The 11068-nt window shown below is 35.8% G+C and overlaps 1 protein-coding gene across 1 annotated transcript; it reads right to left on the bottom strand.

Moving 5' to 3' along the window:
- Positions 948-2219, bottom strand: LOC107621064. Its single transcript, XM_016323109.1, has 2 exons — positions 1769-2219; positions 948-1660 (listed from the first exon to the last, which is right to left on the bottom strand). The coding sequence occupies exons 1-2, from the start codon at positions 2217-2219 to the stop codon at positions 948-950; spliced, it is 1164 nt and encodes a 387-aa protein (XP_016178595.1).

The raw sequence follows: 11068 nt of genomic DNA, 5'->3' as shown, positions 1-11068 counted from the left end.
CCTTTAAAAATTAAAGAAAAGAGTATTTTTGTATTTTATGAAAAATTAAATATTTTTATGGAAGAACTAAAAAAATATTTCTTTTTATCAAATTAGTCCAAAGAAAAGTCACCAAAAATTAGTCCAAAGAATATCTTAATGACAAAGAAATTTGAGGTTTTTTAATTTAAATTAAAAAATAATATTTACCGATTTAAATAAACATATAAGTATTTATCAAATTATATTTGGAGTCATATCTCGGATACAGTGGGAAAAACTGAAAAACACACGTATCTCGGATGCAGTGACCTTGATTTGTGATACGGGACGCGCTAGTCATATCCCGGGTGCACCCGAGATATGAACAAAAGAGCATCTCGGATACACGGCATCCGAGATATGCTCATATTCTGACATGGGACACTGCATCCGAGATACGTGCAAGGAAGTAAAACAGGAGCACTGCATCCGAGATATAGTTAAGATCTGATGTTATAAATATATTGTATGCTTTTTCGATGAAAATATTGTAATGTTATAGATGAAAAATGGTCCCATAACAATCGAAGGTAACTAGTTATATAGAAATTATGCTTCATTACACATTAAACACATCTAATAACAATCAGTACATCAAAGTGACAACATTGAAACAAAAAGACCTAAACCCTAAACTGCATGCGTCGTCATGGATCCGAGTGGGGCGCATTGGGACACCCACGTCTGGTGTGGCCCTCTCCGCAGCAGAGCCCACATCTCTTCTTCGCATGCTCAATGGCATCCATCTCATTCCGGATCCGAGTGGATACCGGCCTACCCGATGCCTTCCTCCTCATGGCTGGGTTGGGCTTCAGGCGTGTACTGTACCATGGAGGCCACATCTTTTCGTCTGGTATCGGCGAAAACTCCCTCTTGTATACTTTGAATACAAAGGCCATCGTGTACACGGGGTCCACAAAATGACCTCACTCGATACTCGCAGCTGCACATGCCGCCAGGGCGTGTCGACATGGGTAATGCAATGACTGGAACAGGCCACAATCGCATGTACGCTCGGAAAGACGAACCCGATATGATGTCTGTGACCAAGCATCTAATGGCTCCATCTCTTTCACGCTAAAAACGGATGTCCTACGATCACAATGGGTGACTCGCAACATCGGCAAACTCTCTCTGTTCTTATCTATAGCTTCCAACAGCCGCTGCGAGTGGATCTGTCTACCCTGTAACTGAGCAAGTGCTTCGCGTCCTTTACGCACAAACAACTGTTGCAACCGCTCATACGTTGCCCGAACAATCGCTGCCATTGGAAGATTCCTCGTTCCCTTAAGCATGGCATTTATACACTCCGATAAGTTTGTAGTCATGTGACCATACCGACGACCTTCGTCGCAATGCTGCAACCACAATTCCTTCCTGAAACGAAGAGCCCAATCCACCATCTCACGGGACAGTGTACCTAAAGCATCCAAGTACCAGTCGCATCCTTCCTTACTCAGACTGTACGCCGCATTTATCAGGTACCTCTTACCCTCGGTTGACTTGAACCTAGAATTGAAGTTTGATGCCATGTACCGGATGCGGTAAGCATGATATGCTGATGGGGGATGCCATCCATTGTGAGGTGCATTGAGAGCGGCGCGAATGGCCTGTGATCTATCTGATATGATTAGGATTCCTGGCTATGGAGTAACATGTTGTCTCAAATTTGAGAGGAAAAAAGACCATGACTCCATTGTCTCAGACTCCACTAATGAGAAAGCTATAGGAAGAATATTGTTGTTACCGTCTTGAGCCACAGAAATCAAAAGCACGCCCCCATACTTGCCATACAGATGTGTTCCGTCCATCGATACAAATAACTTGCAATGCTTAAACGCTTCAATACATGGAGGAAATATCCAGAAAACCTTATCAAACTGACTCCACTCTCCATCAACCATATCCCCGTTGTAATAAGGGACATCATTGCACTCGTGGATTGTGCCTGGGAGGCACTCCTGCAAGGCTTGTAAGAGAGCCAGAATCCTATTGTATGACTCTTTCCAGTCGCCATAGATCTTGGCAATTGCCTTTTGATTTGCCATCCACACCTTCCGATACGAGGGCTTAAAATGGTAACTTTGATGGACAACACTTTGCAACACTGGGATAGACACCAAAGGATCAGTCTTTATCATAGGTAACACAACCTTGCAAATCAACCCACTATCCAGTTGTGCATGGTCCTGAGACATGGTTGGTGCCAGACAGGTATGCGATCCACCGAACCGACGTACCTCCCTGCGAATATTGATCTAATGTCAACAACATGCTAAACAAAAAACAAACGTATAGAGTCTAATGCATCCACAATATAATGTAAAATATACTAGTAATTCAAGTTCTGTCGTAATGACACACGAAGACTTCACGGACAACCATTGGAGAATTCCTTGCATCGGCAGTGATATTTTAGCCTATCTGACTATCCCATTTGGATAAACCATTCCTTCATCCGGTAAGTGCGCAACATCACAGTATTGTCAGACTCAAATATCACTCCTTTATCACCGTGTCTGACTATCCCATTCGGATAAACCACCACAAAAAAGTATTGATTGTTCTCCATTAGAGCAAAATCGAAAGAAGACAAGAAAAGAATGGTTTGTAAATTGTGTGAGGAGAGGTATTGGGATGGTCTCTATAAATAGACTTATTGTACAACATATCTTGGGTGCTGAGACCCTAATTATAATCTTGACTATATCTCGGATGCAGTGCCCCTCTTTTGCTTCCTTACACGTATCTCAGACGCAGTGCCCCATGTCAGAATATGAGCATATCTCGGGTGCACCCGAGTTATGACCAGCTAGTCCTGTTACACATAATGGGGTCACTACATCCGAGATACGTTTGATTTTCGGTTTCTCCCACTGCACCCCGAGATATGACTCTAAATATATTTCAGTAAATACTTATACATTTATTTAAATCGGTAAATATTATATTTTTTAATTTAAATAAAAAAAATCGTCTTCTTATTCGTTCATATTTTCGTGATACTAATAGTATTAACTAGTGAGAATAAATACTATTTTTAAAAGAAGAGTAAAAAAATGTGAAATATTTGTTTGCTTCATTATTTTATTAAAAAATATAATGCGATAATATAGGAAAATTTTATTTAAGGAGAGAGTTAGACTATATCTCGGATACTGTGATCCTAATTTCTGTTGACTCTATTTCAGGTGCTGTGACTTGCATCAGCTTCTGAAACGCATTTCGGATATTTAGTATCGGTTTTTTCGCCTGCAACGTATCTCAGGTGCACCCTAAATACGTTGAATTTTTCATGCGTCATATCACAGACTCTCAATACTTGGGATACCCCTATATTCGTATTTGTCTCACAATATCCAAAATGTGGTACATTATTTATTTAAATAATTATTCTGCAGTTTATATATATCGATAAATTATATCATTATTTAATTTAAATTAAAAAATCTCGAATTGGATGTTTACTCGTAAAAATTGTTAAATTAGTCCTTTAAATTTCATTCATACTTCAATTTAATTTCCTAAAATTTTAATTTACCGTCCTTAACTTAGCATATTTAGTCATGGTTTTATTTTTGACACAGAATGATTAATAGTAAAAATATATTAACCGCTATTCTGATAACTTTTTTAATTATTATATGAAATGAAAATTAAAATTATTTTTTATCGTAATTTAATTTCTAAAAGAATTTAAAATTTTAATTTTACTTAAAAATTTTAATTGTCCCGTAAAATAATCAATAAAGAGTTAGGGATCATGTTAGCGAAAAAATATATGTCCATATAGGAAGAAAAAAAGAGAATCTATCTAATATATAAAGGTTAAGTAGTCCAGTAAATGAAGCACCACAGTATTCCCTCCAGCACTAAACTCTCTCCAGACCAACACGTGCACGGAACACACTGTAACCATGGCTTCCTCCATAATGACATGTGTCCAGACCAGTGTTACGATGCCTTTTTAAATGAGGTCTCCAAGTAGTGGTTCTATTAGGAATGGTTCTCTACAATACAGCAGTTCCGTCAGCGACACAACAATAGTGTTCCCTCCAAAAAAAGGGGCAACTTAGTGGGATTCTCGGTGAAACTCCTTCCAATATGAAGTGTTCAGTGATGCACTCTCCCTTCCCGCGCATATTGAAGGAAAGTTGCACCTCGAGACGCAATATAAAAGAAGAATTGAAGTGACCTTGGGTTACAGATATTCGTGGAATATTGAGCGTGTGAGGGTGTTACTAGCTTGCAGTTTGGTGTCGTCAGCAAGTGTTTCAATTCAAGTTTGAGCTCATTAGAGGATTTTCCCGCTCATTTCAAGGATAGGGATATGGAGAATTGTCTATATATAGCAGGACGATCAACTTCATATACACAAGTAAGTTATAGCTCATTACCCTTTGTATCTAATTTCTACTTACTCAGAATCCTGTTGTTATTGTTTCGAGGGAAAATATGGCTGGAACAGTGGATCTTATCGCTGATATCAATGATATCATGCTTTCTTGATCATTGGTTATGGGGGTGGTTCGATTGTATGAGTTCCCGAGCCAGTGGAATGAGAACGAGGTGTTCAATTTGGAGATGGTATTACAAGATGTGAAGGTATTTTACGAGCAATTCTAATGGGTTGGAAGTTGTATTTTTATGCATTGTAATTTTGTTTTGTTCCTGTTGTTTGAAAAATCTCTTGCAGGGTGATAGAATTCATGCAACCATCTCTAAACCTGTGCTGGAAGCATTCAGACACCAAATAAAGGAGCATGCTATTTATAGTATACATAATTTTATTATTACAACTAACAATGGTAAGATTAGGACAACTTGATACAAGTACAAGCTCAGTTTTTATACAAAGACTGAGGTGATGCTCCAACCAATTGAGACGTTCGCTTTTAATCCTTTTAAGTTTCGTCCTTTTACTGAGCTTGAGTCAAATGGTGCCAGTGATAAAAATTTATTATTTGGTAAGTTCAATCAATTTAGTCTTCATATTATGCTTTTAATATTATGTAATATGATTTCAAGTAATATATTTTAACTGCAACATTATTCATTGTAGATTACATAGGTGAGGTTGTGGGAAAGGAAGAGGCCAGGGGAATTATCACACGCACGGGTCACCAAAGCAAGCGTATTACTCTGCAGTTGGAGGACCTAGAGTAATAATGTTTAATATTTGAGTTGATTTCATTTTTTAATTCTGTTCTAAAATTTACCTTTTCATGCCAACATGGGGAGAAGTATCAGTACTCAAACTAAGTGTACATTGTTTGGAGAGTTGGTTGACCAAGTGCTTCCACAACTTGAACGAGATGACAGGGAACCTTTCACATTGGTGGTCCAACTTTTTAAGACTAATGTCTACTTGAATTTAGTGAATATTCAAAGTGCTTACTATGTCTCCAAAGTTTACTTCAATCCGAATCTGACTGAGGTAAATGAGTTCAAGCAAAGGTATAACTTACTTGCCAATACTGCCTGTTTAACTAAAATTTGTACTTGTGTTTCTTATATGGGAAAACCAGAAAAAATTATTTATGGGAACATTTTATGTTGTGCATAGGTTGAATAAGGATATTGTTTCCTCTTCACAACGAATTACTCAGCTTCAGACCCAACCTCAATACTTTGCCACGGATGAGATCAACGCAGGCATTATTCCATTGAAGACTATAGAGGAGGTCCTCAATATTCAACAGGTGAGGTTCTTCTATCATTACTTAGCCTAACCATCTTTTAGCTCATTCCTGTGCCATTTGTTAGGAGACGTCATGTTAGATTATTGCCAATATTGTGTGTCTAGAGGTGGGCAAAGATGACTGGTGTTACACTTCATGTAAGACATGCTCAAAGAAGGTCGTTGAGAGTAAAGATAGGTATTAGTGTGACCATTGTAGATGTGTAGGCTTCAAGGCTATGTTAAGGTAAGTGCTTAGCATACAAAATGAAAATGTTGCACTCAGCTGACATCAATATTAAGAATGTTATACCTTGACTGTAGCTTTATTTAATGGAGTTAGAACTTGCTAATTCAATTCTGCTGGCATGGTGATGCAGGTATAGGCTACAAATAATTGTTACTGATGGAACTGAGTGTCTAAAGCTCATTGTGTGGAACAAAGAATCAGAGCAGATGGTGGGAAAGCCTGCTGACAAGGTTAACGAGATATGTGTAAGTCAACTTTACATGTTTATAACCAAGTTATGCAAGGTCAATTATCTATCTTCCACTAACAACAATTCCTAATATATGTGTGAAGATGTGGAAAAAGACAAACTCATACCCAAAACACTTGGATAATGTTATTGACAAAAGATTCTTTTTCAAACTGAACATTACATACAAGAATATAAATGCCATTGAGGGGGGTATACAGTGTAACCAAGCTTTCAGATGATGACTTCCTCATATCGACCTTCGGGTGTGCCAGCTCTTCTGTTGAGGCCTCTGTAAGTATAATTTTTGGGACCATTTCTAAGAGCGAATACTATTTTGGATGACAAAAAAGATTGCCCACTGTTAGAGTAGACATGAAAATGTACTTTCTTCTTGCAGACTTTCCAAATGATGGGTAATACCCCTCTATGTGAGACAGAAGATGATAGCAATGCCCATGGTGTAGTTTCTCTTTTAAAGGTGAGATTTATATATATAATGATTGTTATTAATATTTGTTATGTGGAAAAAATATTCTAAAAGGTAGATCATGTAAATTGGATATAAAGTGATTGTTTGGTTAATGTCAACCAAAGGACTCTGCGGTGGAAAGCAACAGTGACTGCTCTTATCAAACTCCAGCAAAGAGATCATCCCCTGATACAGTTAATGGATACATAGGAGAAGCAATTGTCTCTGCAGATGCACAAGCATCAGCTAACAAGACCTTTAAGCAAAATTTTGGAAAAAAAAGATGGAGTAAAAATTGTATAGCAGTAGTATTGTATTGATCTTTTTATTAGGAGATTTCTAATTTAATGTTATTAGGGGTTAGTGTGAAGCAGTGTATAGTTTACACTTAGGTAGTGTTACATGGATAATGTTATTACCCTTTCATCGTTTTGATGCTTCTGTTGATGTTGGAAGCCAACAATTAGAAACTGTGGTGATTAGTTACAGATTTTATGGAAGGGCTATGTGTTCCCAGCTGCAGTTATTTTCAATGTGTAACAATTTAAATCTTAAAAGTAATCTCCAGTATTGGCAGACTTCAGATTTTATTCATTGTAAGAATTGAATATTCACAAGTTTCTTTCATCCTTTAAAATATGCTGACCAAAACAAGCAATAACAACACTGCTTTGTTGATTTTTTAGATATCTTAATTGTGGCTTAAAGTTTGAGTTTCAATAATGGCCTTACATAGATAATGAACAAGAAGTTTTCTACAAAGTCACTGAATCAAATAATCATACAACTCATTTTAAATATATTGGTATAGCAACTAGAAGTTGCTGAACGGATAGATAGTAACCTACTTGCAAATGTCTATTTATAACAGTTTCATTAAAGAAGTAATGATTCATAGATCCTGCAATAAGATTTTAAAACCAGTTATTAAATATATATAATCATATCTAAGCAGTCCCTTCACAAATTTATTAAGGAAGCATTCTGCTCGATGAGGGAAGGCTTAGCTGTTTATGTCACACAAATAGCAAATGAAGGGATAATTTTGTTTAAAAAAGTTATTAGCTTTTGGTTATACATTGAGTTACATAATTGTTCATACAGAATAATTAGAAGGAAGGAAGAGAGAGTGGATATACTCTGCTATACCTGGCTTGGAGATCATGTGAGCATTAATGCTGAATCTCTTGTGAGATTATTTTTCAGCTTTATTGTAACTTCATTTAAATCCTTCCTCTATTGTAACAAAAGATTCCTTCAAATTGCTTCCTATCTTCTCCTTGGTATGACATCTGGAAAGGCTTTACTACTTATCCATTTCTTTTGCATTCCCATAATTCAACATCAATGGGGTACAAAATGCTTTTTTCTTTCTCTATATCCAAATTTCATTTGTTAGCTGTGGAGGAACATGCTAAAATAATATTTAATTACTCAAAATTAGAAGGATATGAGCAATATATTGAGTTACTACATTTAGCTTCAGCAACTCTGACTCCCCTAACTACAAGTGGAAATTAGCATATATTCATCCGTGAATTATTAGGAAACTTAACTTAAAAAGATATCTCTTATATTTCTTGAGGCCCCTTTCTATTTAAATTGAAGACATAATACCTATTCAATGTAGCAGTTGAATCCTTAAGCAGCTTTTCTTATATAAATAAAGACAAGTGTAGATACCATATCAAGACATATCCTCACCCAAAAAAGTTCATACTCCTAACTCTCATATTTTTCTACTCAATTCCTTTTACAGTGCATCCTCATATTTTACTAAGAATGAGTGATATTCCTCCTCACTCCATTCCTCTCCCTGAACTACCTAATGAACTTCTCCTTGACATATTCCATCGATGTGATGCTTCGACCATTTTGAATGGTCGCATGACGTCTCATTACTGGAGAGGAAAGCTCAGCAGCTATCACTTTGTCACAAATGTGTCTGAGATGTGGAGAAGTGATGGAATATCACTAATGCTATATTTATGCTATCCACCTTCTTTCATGAGCTCTCTTGATTAGGTCATGATGATGGATGCCCCGATGGGGTATACTAGTCCATTTCAATTCCTGTTCTTGCTAACTTATGAAGGTTGGTTCCAATTGATTGGCATTCAAAATGGAGTATTTTGCATCAGATATTCTTTCATGGGAAAAAGAGTTACTTGATAGCTTGAAATCTTGTGAGCTGGAGGTCTAAACTCATCCCAGATCCTGTCTACATCTTTGAACTTGAAATGACTTATTCATATTCCTTTTCATACTATCCATACACTTTCGATTATGCTATCGTGTATGTGTTCCAACACAGTGACGAAACTACTACGTACACACTCACTATGTATACCAGTACCACAAGAACTTGGGATGTGGTTTTGCCATATCCATCATATGTGCAAAGGTTAGATCCAACCTACGTTACACTTGATGGAGTTATTTATTGGCTAACACGGTCATTTGAGGATGTTGAGCAAAGATCCCCATATATTGTATACTTTTCTATATTATCTCAAACCTTTCAATAAATTGTCATCCCTGAACAAGCTTTGGGGCATTATTACATGCTAATGAATCTTAACCAAAAGCTTTGTCTCACTTCATCCAACCATAATGAAAAGACTTCTCCATTGCTATTTGGCATGTTAATGTTATCGAGGAGAAACCAACTTGGACTAAGTTATTGATGTATAATGGGGATGGTCCGCTATTTACTCCAACCAACTTCGTTGGTAAAGATATCATACAAATCAAAGAAAGTCATTTTCAAGTTGATGGAGTCGATGAATCAAAATTTTCACACTTCTATATCTGTCGATATACTCCTATGAACAAAAAAGAAGAACCCTTTATTGGGTAAAATACGAAGATGAAGTCAGACTCAGGTCCATGCATGTGTACCACAAGACATTATATCCAATGTGATTTTCAGCTTTCACATTGGACCTGAAGATTGCCCAAGGTTATAAAATGCTATGTTATGATGGGTTTGAGTTACTGCAATGTTATTTATAGTCAACTCTATTTCACGCTTAAGCATAATGCAAGTTTTCTGTTCTAAGTTGCTGTTGTGTGGTTTAGGTAAAATCACATAATCTAGGTGCTAATTATTAGTAGTTAAAAATATATATTACAAGAAGGCATGTAGTGCATGTTCATGTATTACATGAAGCTATGTATTAGAGGTTATTCTCTGTGTCTACTATGTTATGTTGTATTGTCAAGCTTTGCTTCCTATAAATTAATGTGGCTTACTAAATTTATATAGAACTTGCTTTAAATTAATTTACCAGTGTTGTTAGTCAAATTTACTAACTTCCCCATGATAGCTAAGCTGAAGGGGTTTTAAAACTACACTTTCTTTACTCAACTCTATCATTATTTGTTGAAGTATCTATCCTTCAAATTAATCAGGTTGAACGAACTACCGACTCTTAATAACTATACATCTTATGTTAATTATGATTACATTATGTTCTTTGAAGTAAGGATCCTATACTATGTAAGTAACAATGCAATTCAAGGTTAATCATTTTTTTTACTTTCTCCATTTCTACTCACAAAACCACTATCAAACTGCCCTTTTTCGAAATCTATTTTTTAATAGAGAATAACAACCATTGCTATAATCACATTATATATCAGAATCATTGTAAAATACTTTTGTTTCAAAATAGTTTTATTCCATATTTTTTCATCCACACACGTTTTCTTAATCAATTGAAAAAATGAACTACAAAGAAATTCATAATTCAAAGTTTTATAAGAGCTACAGGAGTAACAGTAAAAATCAATAAAATTAGATTAGTCATACTCTGTTTAGTTTTCTGTGGTGATATTTAAATGATGATGTCCATATTTTATGCTATAGAAAAGGTATGGAAAAAATGGCTTATTGGAAGGTAGTTAATTCTAACAACAATAGCCTTTTAGTTGTACCTGAACAAACTGATGCCCAGAATCAGTTCTCAAATGAGTATCATGATTCTATACATGTGAAGTGTCTTTTACAAATGATAAGGTTGAGAGACTATATCAAATTATTGAAGTAAATGGTTCTGAAGGGAAACTTAGACTTTTTTTTCAAATTAATGTTTCAAAGGATTGAAGTATATTTTGTATTGATTCATTAGTCTATGAATTTAAGCCTCCTAAATACAAACATTTTTACATTAAACAATTTTTTCTGCATCATGCTTGCAGCCACCTTCTGCATAAAAATATTTTATGTGACATCCAATATCTCACATCACATATTTAACTTGACTTGAATTATTTAATTCATGTCGTCAAGTATGACTGAGCTCATATACATTGGCTTTATCACAAATACTGCTATAATAGAAAGTCATCATTTGTTTTAACTTACTTTTCCGTATAATTAGTATGGCTAAATCCATCAAGTGCCAACATAGC

This window comes from Arachis ipaensis, chromosome B10 (assembly GCF_000816755.2).
Source record: "Arachis ipaensis cultivar K30076 chromosome B10, Araip1.1, whole genome shotgun sequence".
NCBI classification, from domain to species: domain Eukaryota; kingdom Viridiplantae; phylum Streptophyta; class Magnoliopsida; order Fabales; family Fabaceae; genus Arachis; species Arachis ipaensis.
This window is presented reverse-complemented; position numbering and strand designations above follow the sequence as displayed.

Excerpts from the sequence above, each read along its gene's own strand:
- LOC107621064 (XM_016323109.1), bottom strand. The coding sequence starts at position 2,219 with ATGTCTCAGGACCATGCACAACTGGATAGTGGGTTGATTTGCAAGGTT. Across the intron at positions 1,661-1,768 it reads GATTTCTGTGGCTCAAGACG|GAATCCTAATCATATCAGAT; the intron begins GTAACAACAATA and ends CTCCATAGCCAG.